The following is a 19,618-nucleotide window of genomic DNA, read 5'->3' as shown; positions in this document are numbered from 1 at the left end:
CGCTGCCTCTGCACACACACACACACACACGCACGCACATGCACGCACACACACACGCACACACGCATACACACACGCACACACACACGCACCCACATTACCACCCCCACACCGCACAGACACAAGCACACACACTGCACCCACGTATACACACACAGCTACATTGACACACACGCCTACTCACGCAACCCCATACCGTACACACACACACCTACACACACGACCCGCACACCACACGTGCACGCGCGCACGCACATCCACTCCTCTCACACGGACTGTCCCCTCTGCCCCTTCCCTGTCCTTATCTTTCCTGATTCCACGTTGTTATCTTCCTTACAGAGGCCCCTCAACACATGTGCGCTAGTCTACATGAGATTAATGTTTGAAACGAATTGTCTGCCTTCTCCCGGCTGCGGAGTCCCAGCGAAACAAAAGATGAATGGTTCCGCACCTCGGAAGGGTGGGGGAAATTAATTAGGAATGACAAAGGACCCCATTCTTCGGTTCCACTTATCTTGCTGCTGACTTGCCGTAACTGTGGTGTGCGGGGGCAAGGTGTGTGATTGACAGTCCCTGGGGACGTGTTGCCAGGCCCTGCCCCCTCGCTGGCGGCCACGGTCCCCCCCCCCCTGCGGTGGAGCTGGCCCCACTGCGAAGCGTCTCCCTTAGCCTCCCCCGTCGGGAGGCGCAGAGACAAGGAGCAAGGCAGACGTCTCTCCCTCAGAGCTGGGCAGGTGGCAGTGGCCACTCGGACTGTGGGGTGTCCCCAGGTGTCCTGGGACCACCTGTGGGGGGAGGGGTCAGCATGAACTCGCTTGGGCCACCCGGGTGTGTCACTGACTCGGTTTCCCCTGCTGTGGAATGGGAGCACAGCCTCCCTGGGGGTGCTGAGAGTGTCCCGGGCAGCTCTTGGGGCCAGTGACGCCTGGTACCCTCATCTGAGATGCTCTCAGTATCAGCCGTCTCTGAGAGAGGGCAGAGGCTTCTTTGAGGGAGTCAGGCCATCACCCTGCTCAAACCACAGCTTTCTCCTCTGTAGAATGAGGAGCGGAAGTGAGAACACCTGGCCCATGAGGTCTGCTGTAAGAGGCTGTCCCCTTCTACCTGGCGGGACAGCCGTCCTCAACCCCCAACCCTAGGGAGTGGGCTGCCTGGGGAGGTAGGGAAGGTCCCCCAAAGGAGGTGAACCAGGAGGCGGCACAGGGTGTGAGCACACTGAGCCTGGCTTCACCTCTGAGGTCTCATCTGTGAAATGGGCACAGGAGTTCACCGGGCAGGTCATGGGAGGGTGGGAGAGACTGGGATGCTTGGTGGGTGGTGAGAGTTCTTGTTTGTTCTCATGCTTGTGCTTCTTACAGGTCTCGGGGCTTCATGACTCCAGGGGCTCCGGGGTGGGGGGCTCCCGTTGGGAGGGTGCACAGAGGAGAGGGCAAATGCTTAGTTTTTCCCACCTGCCTGCCAAGTAGAGCACTCAGCCATTGAATACATCATGCGTTCATTCGTTCATGCGCACTGTGAGCCAACCCTCCCTGAGTGCACCTAGGCTCAGCCGTCTGTTGGGCAAGAGAGATTTAGGGAGATTTGACCTGAACCTGTCCTGAGGGAGCCACCATGAGGGGACTTGGAGCAGGAAGGGTCACCTGTGCTTGGGGGATAGAGGTGATCAGGGGAAGCTTCCTGGAAGAGGGGGCCTTTGAGCCCAGCCTTAACAAATAATGGGTCATGGACTTTGAGGAGAGGCTAAGAAGGGCTTTTCAGGTGGCTGGAACAGCAGAAGCAAAAACCCAGAGGTAGGGAAAGGCTGAGTGGTGTTCAGCAAACAGGTTGGTTGTGGCCAGCACATGGTGGGTTCAGTGGGAAATCTGAGCAGGACGGTGCAAGAGGTGGACTGGGACAGAGTCCCAGGGCCCTGTGTGCCAGGCCATGAGGTCTGGGCTTGTCTTCTAGACACAGGGAACCATGGAAGGCTTTGGAGTAGAGGAGTCACCTGGGGGAGCACTTGAGAGGTGGGATGCCAGGAGCCGGAGTCACAGGCTGCTTCCTCTCCATCCAGCCAGGCTCAGAGGGGTCCTAGCAGGGCCGGGGGCTGGGCTGGGACCTGGCAGGGGACATTCAGGAGCTGCTCCAAGGAGCAGGCAGGCAGCTGCCATTGGAGAGGGGAGCCCGTAACCTGGCCACCCCAGTAGGGTCTTCTTTGGGTCAACCAACTATTGAGCACAAGATGCAGGAGCCTGGAGCTCTGGTCCACGTCCCTCTTGCCTCCTGTGTGTCCTCAGGCACACCACTTGGCCTCTCTGTGCCATCATTTCCTTGTCTTTAAAGTGGGAGCCTCCCAGGACTTTGTCCTGAGGGTTAACTGAGCTGAGATGTGGAAGTGGCTGGTAAGTGCGGCTTGATGAGGAGGGGGAGGCAGGATCCCTGGTCCTATTTGCATAATTCTGGCCTGGAGGCAGAGAGCATAGGCTCTGGAATCCGCTGTCTGGGTTTGAGCCCCAGCTGTGTCACTTGGTCACCAGGTAACCCTGTGCAAGTCTCTGTACCTCCCCGCACCTCAGTTTCCTCATCTGTAAAATGGAGCAGTGATGGCAGCTGCCTCCCAGTGTGGGTGTGAGGACTGGGGGCTCATGGAGAGGCTCTGGGTTTGTGCCCATGCAGGTGCCCCTTTGGTGTCCCCCAAGCGCCCCTCCACATCCCGTCAGGGGAACTCCCGACGCCTGCCCTCGCATCATGCCCTGGCCTGGGTGCACCAGTGGGCCCAGCCCCACCCCAGGGCACTCCAGGCCTCCTCCCCCCGCACAGCCCAGCGTCCCCGGGAAATGGGGTGGCCATAGCCCAGGCTACCTGGGTGACCCCTGGGTATACTCCCGCCCCCGGGGCCGGGTGCCTCACCTGGCAGAGCAGAGCGCACTGGGCTGCGGCATTCTCTGTAGACGAGTCGTCCCCCTCCCGTCTGCCGTCGGGGGACCTGGGATTCACGCTCTAGGGGGAAATCGCTTAATGATTGGCCACGAGGAGGTCATTTATATTGGCTAAGCGGGCTTAATTAGACTGGATTCGAAGGTTACCATAAGCGCACAAAAAAGCTGTTAAGGGGTTAACCTCTGAGAGATTACATTGTATTCAGCGCTCTGTTAAAGTTTGAATTAATTTTTCCCATGGGTTTGTTCACATTCTAATTTTCAACTAAATGAGACATCTGTTTCAGAAAAGGAAAATTTGCTCTGGTTGTCATGGCAACTATCATTCTGTAAGAAAATTATTCCAATGGTTACTTTAGAACAGAAAGACAGAAATTCAGGACATAAAGCCGCCTCCCATTGCTCAGTCAGAATTCTGATTCATTCGACCTCCTCCGGGTCTGTGATGTGTCCTGGATGGCGTGCAGACATCGGGCTCCTGGCCCTCAGCGTGGCGAGGCTGGGTCCAGGCGCCAGGTCGCGTTGGAGACGGCGATGGGGTTTTCTCAGGGCCCGGGCATCCCGCCTTGGGCATTCATGGTCTCAGACCATGGCTGCCCCCAAGGCGGGGTGGGCCACTAGGGGTGGGCTGGACCCTGGCTGCTTGGATGGAAGGCCCTGTGAGCCCTTGCCTGCCCTCTCCTCTGTCTGGAAACCAGAGCAGCCTTGGACTTCAGCTCTGGCCCCTAAGGGCCTTACCAGATGAGGAGGTCAATTGACCAGACTTGGAATGCTGGGAGCATCTGGGGCCGACGTCATCTCGAAGAAGAACTGGTACCACCCTTCTGTCTCCTCTTCCCATGGCAGAAACCTGAATGGACACCCACAGGAGGGGCCAGAGAGGTTTCCAGGCCCTGTGGGCTGGTCAAAAGCCTCTGGGGGTAAGGTCATTGTGAAGAGTCTGTCTCTCCCACTGCACTGGAGAAACCGCGGCCTGACAAGGGTGATCCCCAACCCACGGGCCATCCTGGCAAATAGCTTATTTGGATGTTTGCGTGAACGGTTTGACTCTTCCTGCCCCCCTTAAATTTCAATAAAAGCTAGAACCTCCCCTTTTCCCATTGATGGAGCTCCGGGGTATTTAGAAAGAATTTTCATAGTGGAAGTATAATTTAAGCCTCTTAAACCTCCTCCCTCTCTCCTTTTTTTCCTTCCCTCTGTGTCAGGGTCACAGCACCAAGCAAGAAGGACCCCCCCTTCCTTCATGGGGGAAGATCTGGGGGCGTGGGCAACATTATCCTGCTGGGAGAGGTGAAGTCACCAGCCCAGGGGCAGAATCAGGATGTCTGATGCCAACCTCGGTGCCTTGAGCAAGCTCTCGGGGCCCCCTGGGGGCAGAGCGGATTCCACCTTCCCACGATTGGAGGTGGTGTATTTCCAAGAACTAGGCAGGTGTGTCTATGGGGAAACACCACCCCAAGAGGAAGGCTCAGTAGTGCTGGGTGAGGGGAAGCTGAGGCAGGTGGAGGCTTGCGTGGGTCTGCTTCTGGGGGTCTGCGGGGTCTCTGATATATTTCTAAGTGTCTCTTTCAAGAAGCTACCCCTTGCTGTGGCTCACAGGAACTAACAGATGCCTTCTCCCCATGCAGATGAGGCCTCATCCCGTCTTGTAAATATTTGATTAGATTTTTGAAGAATGGATCCTGTATTTGGAAGGCAGCACCAGAAACACGTTGCCTCCTTCCCCAGAGGCTGACAGGGCTTTGGGCTCCTGGGAGGACCACTAGGCTTGGCTCTCTGAGCAGCATCCAGGCTGCTGCTGGCTTTCCTGCAGTGACTCTGCCCTGGCTCAGCCAAAGGGGGGCTTGAGTGTGCCCAGAGTCTGAGGGCTTCAGAAGTCGCAGAGCTGGGAGCTCAGCGTATTAGGGCAGAAGCAGCCCCGGCTGGCCGCTGGAGCACGACCGTCAGCTGTTTCTGACCAGGAATGTAGTAGGAAAACCACTTTACATCGTGACTCAGGACATCCATACAGGGGTGTCTATTTAAATACAGATATATTTAACTGAAATATCCTTTCCCTGCTAGGAGGTACTCTTTTTTTTTTTTTATGCTTTCTTTTCTTTTTACAAAAATGTTGTTGTGACCCATCAAAATGCAGTTGGAAAAACTCTGCCCTGGGCCAAAGGTTTTTCATGCAGTCTCCATGGGTGGGTTTCAGGAGGGGCCCACAATAATCAAGGTGATAGTGATAGTGATGATGGTGCTGATGGTGGTGGTGATGATGGTGATGGTGATGATGGTGGTAATGGTGGTGATGGTGATGATGGTGATGATGGTGATGATGGTGGTGATGATGGTGGTGATGGTGGTGATGGTGATGATGGTGGTGATGGTGATGATGGTGATGGTGGTGATGTGGTGATGGTGATGATGGTGATGGTGGTGATGGTGATGATGGTGGTGATGGTGATGATGGTGATAGTGGTAGTGGTGGTGATGGTGATAGTGGTAGTGGTGGTGATGGTGGTGATGGTGGTGATGATGATGGTGGTGATGGTGATGATGGTGGTGATGGTGATGATGGTGATGATGGTGATGGTGGTGATGGTGGTGATGGTGATGATGGTGGTGATGGTGATGATGGTGATGATGGTGGTGATGGTGGTGATGGTGATGATGGTGGTGGTGATGGTGGTGATGGTGGTGATGGTGATGATGGTGGTGGTGATGGTGGTGATGATGATGGTGGTGATGATGGTGATGGTGATGGTGGTGATGATGATGGTGGTGATGGTGGTGATAGTGGTAGTGGTGGTGATGGTGGTGATGGTGATGATGATGGTGGTGATGGTGGTGATAGTGATAGTGATGATGGTGGTGGTGGTGATGGTGGTGGTGGTGATAGTGATGGTGGTGATGGTGATGATGGTGGTGGTGGTGATGGTAACGGTGGTGATGGTGGTGGTGGTGGTGATGATGGTGATGGTGATGGTGGTGGTGGTGATGGTGATGGTGATAATAGTGGCGATGATGGAGATGGGGATGATGATGGTGATGGGGATGATGAAGGCAGCTGCAATGCATTGAACCAGACACTGTTTAAGCACTGTATATGGATTAATGGATTTAATCCTTCCAAACAGCACCATAGAGAGGATATTTTTATCCCTATTTTACAGATGGGGAAACTGAGGCATAGAGAGAAGTTGAGTCACTTGCCAAAAGTCACACAGGTAGTAAGAGGTGGACCCATTCTCACCCAGATCTGTCTGACCCCAAGATTGCCTTGAAGTTCGGTGTAAAATTGTGTATGTGAGGGGTGCATTTTCTGTGGTTGTGCAAGGGCAGGCCAATTTGGGTGTGCCAGCGATAGGAGGTGTCTTCTGAGGGAACTGTCTCCAGGCCAACCCACCCAGATGCAGTTCCCCAGCCCTGAACAGCTGGTCTCCTCACTTGGCGGGTACTTCCTACGGTTGGGGATCCCTCGGACAGTGCAAACCTGGGGATGCTGACAGTCTCTCTGTGACTGCTTCACACCATCTGTTTTTCCTCCCAGAGTATCAGAGAGCAGATCCTAGGCCCCCACCTGTACAGGTGGTTCTCCTGGGGCCCACTCATATCTAGGTATGAGGGAAACTTCTCAGCTCCCCCTACAAGTACAAGGCAGGAGCCACAGCCCTCTTCTTCAAGGCCAAAACTTAGGCCAGCAGGGGCTTGGGGAGATGGTGGCCTGGTGTGCTCTGCCCACTTTTAGTAAGTTTTTCTGGGCAGTAGCTGGGGGCTCTCTTTCGAATACGGGGCATCATTTTCAGCTTTGAAGTTTTGGCTGCGATCCCCACGCAACAGGAAAAGTCCTGTTTGACATCTGTTAACACATGGATTCATTCATTCAGATTCATTCATTCATTCATTCATTCATTCCCCTCCTCCGGGTTGGTGCCAGGCACGCAAGGTGAGAGGAAGATTGGGGCAGGCAGGGCTTTGAAGGATAAACGTGGCGTGTAGTCAGGGGTGGGCAGGAGGAGAAGAGGAGAGAACCGGTGTTCCTGGCAGGAGTCCCAGGTGAGCAAGGCTGGCAGTGGAGGGGATTCTGCACCTGTTTGAAATGGCAAAAGGACTCTTGACCCCCAAACGGCCCCTGTGGTCCCCCATCATCCTCCTTCACAAACCCATGTTCCAGAAGACGGCACTGCACGCATGAAGGCTGAGGGGAGAGGGTGTCAGGTCAGGGTTCAAACGTGACCTCCCCACTGATAACCATGTGACCCCAGGCACCTCACTGCCCCTCGCTGAACCTCAGTCTTCTTGTCCAGAAGGTACCATGGTGGGACTAAATCAGGGTTTTCAAATGGTGTTCCGTGAGATGCCCAGGGTTCCAAAGAGATGCTTTGGGGGGCTTCCAACAGGAAGAGCTTTGGGTCCACAGCCAGAGGCCTCAGCCTCCCCATGACGGGCATAGGCGCCATGAGAGGGATTTTAGTGACAGCTTGGGCATGTGAAAGACCTTGAAGATGAAAGTCCAGCCCCACGGCTGACTTGTATGGGATGTGCTGGCGGATGAGTGGTAGTGAGGTGCCCAGCCCGGGAGTCAGCACACTTAAATCCCTAGGCTAGCTCACCTCTTTGAGCCTCTGGTTCCTCGTCTGTAAAATGGGGATATTCTTATCCTTAATTCACAGGGTTCTTATAACCGGGAAACCATCGCTATGATGTACTTAGATGGCACCTGACAAAAAAGTAGGTATGCAGGAAATGCAGGTGATAATTTCTGTTCTCAGTCTCCTCATCCGTGAAACAGAAAGAGACCCATCTGTCCATCCTTGCTGCTGGCGTGAAGGACCCCGAGGTGGCAGGTGGGGAGGTGATGGTGTGATGACAGTGATGGTGGTGGTGATGACTCTGTCAACGTCCTGGGGTGATAACTGATCACCACAGACTGGGGCACTTAAAACAACAGGCATTTATTCTCAGTTGGAGAATGGGCTCTACCTGTTGGCAGCCCCCCAAAGCACCTCTTTGGAACCCTGGGCATCTCATGGAACACCATTTGAAAACCTTGATTTAGTCCCACCATGATACCTTCTGGACAACAGTTAGGCTGAAAGTCTGAGATCAAGGTGTCACCAACATTTGTCCTTTTTGAGGGCCCTGAGGGAGAACCTGTTTCGTGCCCCTCTCCCAGCTTCGGGTGGTGGCTACAAGTACTTGGCGCTCCTTGGCTTGTAGACAACATCACTCCAATCTCTACCTCCATTGTGAATGGCCCTTTTCTCTCTGTGTCTCTGTGTTTTCACATGATCTTCTCATAAGAACACCAGTCACTAGATTAGGGGCATGCCCTAATCTGGTATCACCTCCTCTTAACTTGATTATATCTGCAAGACCCCTGTTTCTAAATACGGTCACATCCACAGGTACTAGGGGTTCATACTTCAACGTATGTTTTTGGAGGACACAATTTTTTTTTTTTAAAGATTTTATTTATTTATTCGACATAGATAGAGACAGCCAGCAAGAGAGGGAACACAAGCAGGGGGAGTGGGAGAGGAAGAAGCAGGCTCACAACGGAGGAGCCTGATGTGGGGCTCGATCCCATAACGCCGGGATCACGCCCTGAGCTGAAGGCAGACGCTTAACCGCTGTGCCACCCAGGCGCCCCTGGAGGACACAATTTGACCCACAACAGTGGCGATAGTGATGTTGGTGATGGTGATAGTGCTGGTGGTGATGATGATGGTGATGGTGGTGATGATGATGGTGATGGTGGTGATGGTGATGATGATGGTGGTGATGGTGGCGATGATAGTAGTGATAATGGCGATGATGGTGATGGTGGTGGTGATGGTGATGATAGTGATAATGGCGATGATGATGATGGTGGTGATGATGATGGTGGTGGTGGTGGTGATGGTGATGATAGTAGTGATAATGGTGATGATGATGATGGTGGTGGTGTTGGTGGTGTGGCGATGATGGTAGTGATAGTGGCGATAACGATGGTGGTGGTGATGGTGATGATGATAGTGATAATGGGGATGATAGTGATGATGATGGTGGTGGTGGTGATGTTGACTTTGTAAACACTAATGGGCTATGTTAATGTGAGATCTTAGGCCCAAGGAAGATTCATAGTAGGGATGTTTTTGTTAGCAGTGAAAGCCCAATCAAATGGTTTTATGTTGCCTACTTAACTGAGAAGTGCAGAGGTATGGTGGGTGACCAGTGCAATTTTGATCCAGGGGGCTCCCTTGGGCCATGTGGTCCAGCCATCCCCCTTTGGGACAGCTTACTAGCTGCTAACAGCTTCTAAGGCAAGAAGCCCACTGGTTGATATGCAGGGATGACTGCATCCTCTTCTCTATCATCCAGAGAAGAAATATCTGGGCTTCCCTCCAATGGGAAGGATCTAGGTTACATGCCCATCATTGAGCCTATCCAAAGGAATCACTTGCATTGCTCAGGCTAGGTCCGAGTTGAGATTCCATTAATTGGCCTAGGTCCCTCTGGCCCTGCCCTTAGAGCTGGGGATGGACTCACCCCTGTTGGGAGCTTCAAGGGAAAGCGTCCTCCACTTGGAAGCCATTCTCTCTGGGTTGGGTCTCCACCTGCCCCAACCGTGGGCAGGAAGACAGAGGAACATCTGCCTTGTGAGGGGTGGGTAGCCAGTTCTCTGAATTTCCTTAGAAGAAGTTGGAGCAAGAGAGGTCTTTGGCTGGAGCTGATTCTTTTTAAACTTTCCTTTTAAAAAATTACAGAAATAATATTTATTCATCTTAGAAAAGCAGAAACTGTGTTGAAAGAAGGGGAAAGGAGAAGAGGACGCCAGACACATCCCACAGCCTGCGAGCGAAGTCCAGGCAATCCCCGCATTTACTCTGAGTATCTGGGCATCAAGTCCATCCTGATGACCATTTGGCGCTGCGGCTTGCTTCCCCTTCCTGTGATCGCCCCACACTCTCAGCGGCCCTCTCTGAACTGCCTGCTCTTCTTCCATAGGCAGCCCTGGTTTTATGGCTGGGGCTTTAACCTGCCTCGAGGCCAAGCACTGCTAGAGAAATGGAACCTCATTCCCGAAGGCGTAGACATCCTGATAACCCATGGACCACCACTGGGTAAGAGTCCGCTGCCCCTCGCCTTGGCTGGCCCGGCCCCCAGTGGGCCTGCTGGTGCTGGGGGCAGACGCAGAGGGGGTGGGTGTTGAGGGGCGGGGTCTGGCCCTGCCTGAGCACGGAGATCAGCCTGGATGAGCTCTGTTCTAAGTCTGAGCTGCTGTGGACAGTTCACCCCATTGCCCCCCTTATTTCCTGAGCACCTACTATGTGCTGGGGTTTCAGCTTGTTACCTCGTGGACTCCTCGCAGCCTCCCAGGGAGGTCAGAATCAGCTGCCCATTTTACACACATGACAGCCTGGAGCTCAGGGGGTGGAGAGGCAGGGCTGGGCCGTCGACCTGCATCCTGGGGGCCAAAGACCTTCACAGTCACTGTCTGGGTTTCATCCTGCACACCCCTCACCCCATCAGACACCTGGGGGACCGCACCCCCACCCATCCCAACAGTCTCCAGGGCCTGTGGGTTCTGCCTTCAACAGCCGTCTTCCCAGGCCCCACTACCACCTCCCTGGTCCGAGCTGATGTCACCACTCATAGGGTCTAACCGCCTCTGGAACCAGTGGCTGTCCCATTGGAGCTTTTGCAGGCCTCCCCTCCCCCTTTCCTCACACACACTTCCTGTCTCTGATTCCACCTCAAACTGGATCCCAGCTCCTTCCTATCCTCTCCCAAACAGCTATACCCACCTGGGTCCAGGCCAGCATCTTCTGTCGCTTCGTTGACTGCCATGGTCTCCTCACTGGTCCCCCAGCCCCGAGTCTTGCCCCTTCCACTCCACTCTCCTTACGTCAGTAGGAGGGAGTTCTGTGAATCGGCAGCTATGCCATGCCATGCCATCCCTCTACTACCCTTCATGGCTCCCCTAGTCCTTAGAATGCTGTCCAAACTCCCAGCAGCCCAGCCCCTCCCAGCCTCCTCCTCCTCTTGCTGCCTCCACGGAACCTGCCATCACTTCCACAGCTTTTGGGGCCTGGGCCAGCGATGCTGGACAAGGGCCCAACTTGGGCAGTGCTCACCTCCAGGGTTTGCAGGCTGCAGGGTAGAGGGGCAAGGAATGGCCAAGCCCAGTGGGACATTTCTCTCCGTCCCTCCCTCCCTGTCTCTCTCCCTCCCTGTCTCTATCTCCCTACCTCCCTCCCTCTCGGTCTCTGTCTCTCTCCAACCCTCCTTTCCTTCCTCTCCCTCCCTCCCTCTCTCCCTCCCTCCCTCCCTCCGTCTCCCTCCCTCCCTCTCATCACTAACGCAGTGGCAGTGGCAGCCTGCCTGATTCGGGGACTCAGGATCCCCCTTCCCCTTCCTAGCAAGCAGAAACCTGTCTCACCCACCCAAACAGAGAGGGGCCGAGATGAACCCTAGCTGCTCGCTCGGAGTAATCAATTATTCTCCGTTGGTGTAGCCATGTGAGGATAATGAGCTCCGCCATATGGGGCGGCTCCGGGAGGCTGGCGGTGCGAGCAGACCCAGACGCAGCCACGTGAGCCAGGCTGCAGTGAATGGAGTTCGTTTTTGTGATTTCGTGATGTTTGTTTAGAAAGTTTCCGATGTGGAAATTTGCTCCTGGTTCTGCTCTGCTGCCAGCCACTCGGGTGCCCTTGGGCCTCACCCGTGCCTTTCGGGCCTCGGTGTGCTTGTCTCTGCAATGGGTGGATGGTGCCCTCGAGGCTGCTCTGAGCAGGGGTCGTGGGGGGGCTCACTTGCCCCCCTAGGTGCCTGGCCCGCTCTGGGCTCTTGTGAGCACCGCTCTCTGGCCGGCCCTGCCGGGGAGGAAGGTGGGACTGCCAGGCCCCCTGTGGGCCCGTGGTAGCCCCAGCTTGCCCTCCCTGGAGGCGGGGGCAGGGCGGCCTTGGGAGCGCTTGCTGGGGACTCAGGGGCGGGTTCTGCCCAGGTCCGTGAGTCCAGGACCCCGTGTCCCTGAGACGCGAAAACTGCCGCGTGGGGTCTGTGGGGCTGGCGCCTGGCCGCCTGAAGCCTGTCACCGCCCTCCTGCCGTCTCCTTACACAGGCTTCCTGGACTGGGTCCCCAAGAAGATGCAGCGGGTGGGCTGCGTGGAGCTGCTCAACACGGTGCAGAGACGCGTCCAGCCGCGGCTGCACGTCTTCGGCCACATCCACGAAGGTCGGCGTGAGGGGTGGGGGAGGGGTTCCCCGCTGGCCCCGTAGAGGGGCCCCCCACCTCCCGTCACCCCAGCCACCTCCTCCCTGCTCTCCGCCCCTTCCTGACACACGCACTTGGCCATTGGTTAGCTACCGCTGAAACGTTTCACAGCGGGAAGACAGTTGCAAAATCTGGCCAGACTTCGGGGTACGTTTACTTCCTGGGAGCGCTGTGATTCCGTCGGGCCTCCAGCCTGGGAAGTCTTTGGACCGAGGGCAGGGGGCTTTCTGGAGGAGGGGACGTTGGATGGAACAGGGGGGCTGTATTAGGTCTGGTAGGCACACTGTGAGCTCCTTAAGGCTGGCAGCCCTTCTTGTCGCCGACATCCCACAGCCGGGCATACAGTTGGTGCTTAATAAATGTGGAGGGCCACTTGCTTGCCTGAGACATTCTGGTGGCACCTCACTTCCACCCTCACCACACGCACATAGCAGACCTGGCATTCTGGCTCTGTTCCTGGGTGGCTGGGGACACTTGCTGTGTCCACATAGTTGGAATGGTGGGGGGGCGTTCACTTCCCCTCGGGGGGCAGGGGGCAGGGCGGCTGGGATGGTGCTGCGTGATGTCAGCTCCAGCCCAGGCTCCCCACGCCCCCACGCGCTGCACACAGGGCTTTCCTTATTCGACCTTGGCCTTCCTCACTGGGGCCTGATTCATGAGTTGGGCAGCCCCCTCCTTTTGCTCTTTTTGAACCTTCGTGCCACCTGCCCCAGGCCTCCCTGTCCCATCCCACCCTACCAGAAAGCACACAGGCTCCCAGGGGCCATGGGGACCGACATGTTTTCCCCGAGTTGTCTCCCAGCTCCCTGAGCCTCCATCTGTGTGAGGCCAGGTCCCTGGGCCTCACATATGCTTGGTCCACATCAGGTCATTTTCCAGCTCAGAGACAAACTAGCCTCAGCCCTCCCCCTGCGGGCCGCTGCCGGTGGTGTTGGAGGGCAGGGGTGACCAGACCTCCCCTGGCCCCGAGGAGACCACAGAGGGGCAGCAGATGGCAGACTCTGAGAGGTCATGGGAAAGATGGACAACCAAGGTGCTGTGGGATAACAATATGGCTGTCATTTTTTGCAGCCCTACTATGGGCATGGAAGGCCATCAGATCCCAGGTGGTGTGTGGTCCAAACCACACTCCTGCATCGTTGTATAGGCAAAATGGGGGTTACAAGGGAAGGGGAAAAGTCCTTTTTGGCTTGGAGGTGATCTGAGTTGAAGGATGAGGATTCTAACAAGTAGATATGGGGGGAAAAGGGTATGATGGGAACAGAGGCTAAAAGAAGAAAGTACCTGGTGATGGTGATGATGGTGGTAGTGGCAGTGGTCATGGTGATGATGGCAGTGGTAGTGGTGATGGTGGTGATGATGGTGGTGGTGGTGGTGATGGTGGTGGTAGTGGTGGTGATGGTGGTAGAGATGGTGATGGTGGTTGTAGTGGTGCTGGTGGTGGTGATTGTGATGGTGGTGATCATGGTGGTCATGGTGGTGGTAGTAGTGATGGTGGTGATGGTGGTGGTAGTGGTGGTGATGGCGGTAGAGATGGTGATGGTGGTTGTAGTGGTGCTGGTGGTGGTGATGGTGATGGTGGTTGTAGTGGTGCTGGTGGTGGTGATTGTGACGGTGGTGATCATGGTGGTCATGGTGGTGGTAGTAGTGATGGTGGTGATGGTGGTGGTAGTGGTGGTGATGGCGGTAGAGATGGTGATGGTGGTTGTAGTGGTGCTGGTGGTGCTGATGGTGATGGTTGTAGTGGTGCTGGTGGTGATGATGGTGGCGGTGATGATGATAATGGTGCTGGTGGTGGTGATGATGGTAGTGATGACGTCACTGAGGCTCTCTCACTGTGCACTCTCCATGTGCTTTCCAGGCTCTGGGCTGAACACTGTATGTGGATTATGGTCTCATTTGCTCCTCACAGCAGCCTGGGAAGGAGCATCTGTCATCATCACCTCTATTTATAGATGAAGAGGCTAAGTTGAGGGTTCCGGTAGCTTGCCCCGGACGTGTTCAGCCCGCTGTAGCAGAGTGCTGTCCGAGTACCACACCCACTAGACCACCTCACTGCCCTGGGTCCTGGCTTACCCTCAGCCCTGACGGCTGTGTGCTTCCGTTCCAGGGTACGGCGTCATGGCGGATGGGACGACCACCTATGTGAACGCGTCTGTGTGCACCGTGAACTACCAGCCTGTGAATCCGCCCATAGTCATTGACCTCCCCACGCCCCGGAACTCCTGACTGCCGCGCGGTCTCGGCCCTTCCTGCCCACATCAGCTACCTATGCCTGGCCTAGAGCACGGACCCCCAACTACCCTTCCTTCCACGCAGATGACCCGTCTGGCCGCAGGGACCGGCCCAGCAGAGGGGTTGAGGCCTTGGAATGAAGAAAAGATCCCCCGACTCTTCAGCCTCCGTCACCTGGAGTCAGGACCCTGTGGGTCCCGGGCAGGGGCTCTGTGCTCGTGACTGTTTTCTGCGTGTACATTTCCGCGTGTACCTTGTCAAAGGACCTAACAAGCTTGCGGTCCTGTCTTGCTCGGGACCTGACAGACTCTTCATCCTTCTCAGTTGGACACCCTCGTGGGTTTGGGAAGCCACTGCTCCTGGACACATTCTGGAAGTTCTCACACAAAGTCTCCCTCTAACGGAGGGTCTGTGTGGCTGTAAGCCCCATGGTTGGGGGTGCGCGGGAGGTCTTAGAGCCCGGGTGTAAGCAGCCCACCGTCTCCCTCCGGGGCTGGGGAGGAGACGGGCCTGCTTCACAGCTGAGGCCCTCGAGGGAGCATCAGGGACGTCTCAGGAATTCGGACCGCACCCGGCCAGGCCAACAAGCGTCTGCCTCGCCTTGTCACCCCGCTTGCCTCCTGTGCACTTCTCGGCCGTCTTGAACAACGGCCTGGGCATCCCAGGCTCGGAGCCGGGATCTGGGGGAGTGGTTCCAGAACGCGCCACGTGAGTGCCCAGGACCAGATGGAGGGTTCCCGAGTCCCGGACGGCCCCCGATCTTGCAGGGGCTGTGCGGCTCTGCGGAACTCGGCCGGCTGGAGGGGCCGCACACCGAGGCCACCCTGCCACGTGGATGTGCACGTGTGGGCGTGCACACACCTACGCACACGTCCTTCTTCACTTAATGCAGTGGACCCCGTGTTTCTCATTACTGTCCTCCTGGGGGTTCCATCCCTCAGTGCGGTTTCCCGCGCACCATTTGGGTTCTGTCTGGTGGGCCCACAGCTGAAGGGGCGGAGTGGTTCCTGGTCCTTGCCAGTCTGTCCTGTTAACGGGAGGGCAGCCCGGTGGCAGAGCGGGCCCTGGGCTCTGGCAGCTTTGCGCAGGGCGGCTTCTGTTTTTTTCTTTAAGTTAGGACTGGGGGGAGGGTGGTTTGGGCTGAATCTGCGGCGGGGGCGAGGGCACCAGCCGGTCTCATCAGGGTGAGGCCAGAGAGGCGGGGTCGCCACGTGCAGGGTCAGATCCTACCTTTACTGCAAATGTTGATATTTTGTTCATCATGGATATTTTTCTGAATCGATTTTGACTTTTAAAGACATGGGATTCGATAGCATCATTTCTCTCTCCTGCCGAGCTTTTCGGTAGCCCCTTAAACCGGGCACGTGAGAGGAGGGCCTTACTCGCCTCACCCTAGGCCGAGCCCTGGGAGCCAGCACTTAGCGTGCCCCTTTGCAGATACACTCTGGACTCATCACAGGCGGTCCTGCAAGCTCAGCCCGGTGCACCCCATTTTAGAGATGAGGAGATTGTAATCAGAGAGGTGGCGTAACTTGCCCGAGGGTGCACAGCGCCAAAGGGGCAGAAGCAGGACTTGAGCCTGGGTCTCCGGCTCCACGGGCTCTGCTCTGCTCAGAGAGCTCTGTGCCCCAAGGCAATGCGTGGTCTGGAGGCTTTTTTTTTTTTTTTTTTTTAAGGGTCCTGTTCAAAGCCTCTCCGGTTTGTTTCTCAGAGAGAGCCCCTGGAGTGCTGAGGGATCCTGTTCTCTGAGCCCAGCACCCCGGCATCCCGGGAGACCACGGGTCCTTCCCTACTCGCACGGGGCTCCCCACGGGGCGAGGGGAGCCTGGCAGCGGCAGCGCGCGGACCGGAGCCAGCAGCGCTCTGTGCGGTGCGGGACTGCGGGACTCTGGCCAAGTGGTTCCTGGTGGCCGAGGATGTTTACAAGGTCTCTGGGGAAGCCCAGATGCACGGCGTGTGGGCACGCGTGGGGTGGAGAAGACACAGGCCCTGTTCGTCACCTCTGCCGAATTTCTATGCGGACCAAGAACTATAAACTTAAAAAAATTTTTTTCCTAAGGTATCTTCAGAATATGGTGTATTTTTATGTGGAAAAGAAAAGTTATGAAGGCAGCTGTTACTTTGAAAGAAAATTCATTAAAAGTCCTTGAGGTATGAAAGATGATGGCGTGCTCCTCAATCATTTTGGCATAACTTGATTGTGGCTGTAATTTTTTTTTGTCAAGCATGTCAGACAATAAAGTCTTTGTAAAAAGAAAGAGATGTCCACGTGGCGCCTCTTCCTGTGTATGTCTCTGGGCGTCGTGTGAGGCACGTGGGGGAGGAACGGTGTCCTCCCAGCCCAGTCCTGGGTCCTGGACAGAGTTCAGAGGCCGAAGACCTTCCATGTGGCAGCGACCGGCTCCCTTTTGCTTGTTCCAGCTTCCCCAGGGGTGGGGCAGTCTCGGGAGCGGTTGCCATGGGCCATTCTGTGCCCCATGATGTTCAGGTATTCCGACTGCCTGATTCCTCAAAACAGAGTATCTCAAGATGCTCTGAGCTCTGGGCCCTTCCTGGAAGCAGTGTCTTCAACCCAGCCCTTGCCAAACTAAGGGTCCAGGTGTTGCCCAAGAAAAGCACTGACAGGTATAATGAGTCTAGTCTCAAAGCTGCCTAAGCTGTAGAAGTCCACCATTTCCTTCCTTCCATCCATCCACCCATCCATCCATCCATCCATCCACCCAACCATCCATCCATCCATCCACCCATCCTTCCATCCACCCATCCATCCATCCACCTAACCATCCGTCTGCCCATCCATCCATCCATCCATCCACCTACCCACCACCCATCCATCCACCCAGCCACCCATCCATCCATCATCCAACCATCCACCCACCCATCCATCCAGCCACTCATCCATCTATCCATCCATCCATCCATCCATCCATCCATCCATCCACCCAACCATCCGTCTGCCCATCCATTCATCCATCCATCCACCTACCCACCCACCCATCCATCCATCATCCATCCATCCATCCATCCATCCATCCATCCATCCACCAATCCACATTCCCATTCATTGACCCATCACCCACACCACAAACATTCACTGATCACTTCTCATGGGCCTGGCTTGGACTAGGGAGGTGGTGATAGATTAAGGAAGTAGGATTGCTGAGGGATGGATGTGGGGGTGAGGTGAGGGAGAGCCAAGGATGACAATGGATGTTGGCTCCAGTCATGGAAGGGAGAATGGGAGCTGGAGGAACAGGTTTGAGGAGGGACGCTGAGTTTTGTTTGGGAATGCAGCTGGAGGTGCACTTGGGATATTGGGTGGCTGAAGGGATAAATGGACCTGGAGGAGGAGGAGCCTTTCTGAGATCTGCATTTATGGGTCACAACCAAAGCCTTGGGTCAGGAAGAGACCTTCCAGAGGGGTGCATGGAGGGCAGGAGCAGCAGCCTGGGGCAGACCATGGGTGTCAGCCTCTCCATGGCCCTTTCCTGTCCTCAGACTGCCCCACCTATCACCTGCCCCTCCACCAGGGCCATGCAGGTGCTTACAACAACTTGTCCTGGGCCTTGGCTCCCCATCAGCGGGCAATGAGGAGGAGCCACTCGACCTGAGGTAGCCTTGGCTGCTGTTCTTGGCCAATGTGAGCCCAAGCAGGGCTCCCGGGCAAGGGCAGGGACCCTCTGGGGCAGCTGCTGGGTCTGGTAGTGCTGTAGGCCTTCCTGTAGTGCACAGGTCCCCCCACTCTGCTGAGAATCCAGACACAGCCACTGCTGAGCCACATGCTCCTGCTGCCCTCAGTGTAGACGGGTTGTCTGGGGTTTGGACAAATGGTGGAGGGGGTCCCACAGCAAAGGTGTCAGGGCACCTAGTGCCTCATCTCTTGCTGGTCTAGCACTCAGGGCTCATGCACACTGACAACCATATTTACCCAGGTGTCCCCCATATAGGATGGCATGTCAGATAACCCTCTGATTGTCATGAGAGTCTAATGAGCAAATCCAGCGAGCTGTCTCCCCTGCCTAACTTCACTTTCCAAGAGAGATGCCTGCCCAGCCCCCAGAATAAACTAGTGGAGGTGACAAGCTCCGTGGACAAGGACTTCATCCAGTGCTCTCCCCTAATGCCACCCACAGCTCCCAGCAGGGCCCACGCCTGCCTGGGGGCCCTCAGTCTCACCCTCCCATGGAAGACATAGACTCTGAAAGTCTCCAAGACGGGAGAGTCAGGCCCTGCTGTCTGGAAGCTCGCAGTGTAATTTGGAAAGCTCGTCTAATCCCAGAAAAGAAGTGGAACCCTTCAGGTCTTACATGCTTAGGGCCCAGACAGCGGCAGAGGGGGCAGGCTGGAGGGCCCTGGGGAACAGCAAGCCCAGTGTACAGGGGAGATCGGGGAAAGCTTCCTGGAGGAAGGAGCATGGCTGGGCCCTGAACAATAGAATATGATTTTCCCATTAAAAAAAAATCACCTTTTTATTTTGAAATGATTTTAGGTTTACAGAAGAGTTGTAAGGTGGTACAGAGAGTTCCTCGGTACCCTTCACCCAGTCCCCTCACGTGACCGTGCATGCAACACGATGCATTTGCCAAAACTAGGAAATGAACGCCAGTGCAACACTATTCAACTATAAGCTTTATTTGGATTTCAACAGTTTTTGATTAACGTCCTTTCTCCGTTCCAGAATCCAGTCCACGCTACCATGCTGCATTTAGTTGTCATGTGTCCATAGTGACGGTTTCTCAGTCTGTCCTCGCTTTGCCTGACCTTGAAAGTTTTGAATACTGGTTGAATATTCTGTAGAATGTCCATCAAGTTGGGTTTGTCTGGTGTTTTCTCCTGATTAGTCTGGGGTTATTATTATGAGAATACGACACAGGTGATGGGTCCTCAAGGCACCTGGGCTCACATGGTGTTACCATGACTTATCGCCGCTGATGTTGCTCTGGAGAACACGGTGGAGGTGAGGTTGGCCATGTTTCTCCACCATAAAGACACTGGCCTTCCTTTTCCATCTCTGTTTGTTAGAAGAGAGATACTAGTCTAGCTCACGGTCAAGCAGAGGTGACTCGAGCTCTCCCTTCTAGAGGGTGGAGCAGCAAAGAATTTGTGGACACAATTAAAATCACCACATTAATTAATAAATATTTGGGGGAGGTATATTCAGGCTACGCAAATGTCCCAATTCTCCCCAAAGTTTTGTCTGCTCATTTAAACATCTATCTAC

The 19,618-nt window shown here is 55.3% G+C and overlaps 1 protein-coding gene across 1 annotated transcript in view; it reads left to right on the top strand.

Moving 5' to 3' along the window:
• Positions 1-16,657, top strand: part of MPPED1 (metallophosphoesterase domain containing 1) — a 64,576-nt gene extending 47,919 nt beyond the window's left edge. Inside the window, exons 4-6 of the mRNA XM_087868637.1 lie at positions 9,894-10,009; positions 12,010-12,123; positions 14,273-16,657. Of these exons, the coding sequence (XP_087724763.1) occupies positions 9,894-10,009; positions 12,010-12,123; positions 14,273-14,391 (349 nt within the window). The 3' untranslated portion in view covers positions 14,392-16,657. The remainder of the gene's footprint in view (positions 1-9,893; positions 10,010-12,009; positions 12,124-14,272) is intronic.
• The last annotated feature ends 2,961 nt before the right edge of the window (positions 16,658-19,618 follow it).

Source organism: Ursus americanus, chromosome 17 (assembly GCF_024610735.1).
Source record: "Ursus americanus isolate L20-20 chromosome 17, mUrsAme1.1.p, whole genome shotgun sequence".
Taxonomy (NCBI): Eukaryota; Metazoa; Chordata; class Mammalia; order Carnivora; family Ursidae; genus Ursus; species Ursus americanus.
The sequence above is the reverse complement of the archived record's forward strand: the minus strand, read 5'-3'. Positions and strand labels throughout refer to the sequence as shown.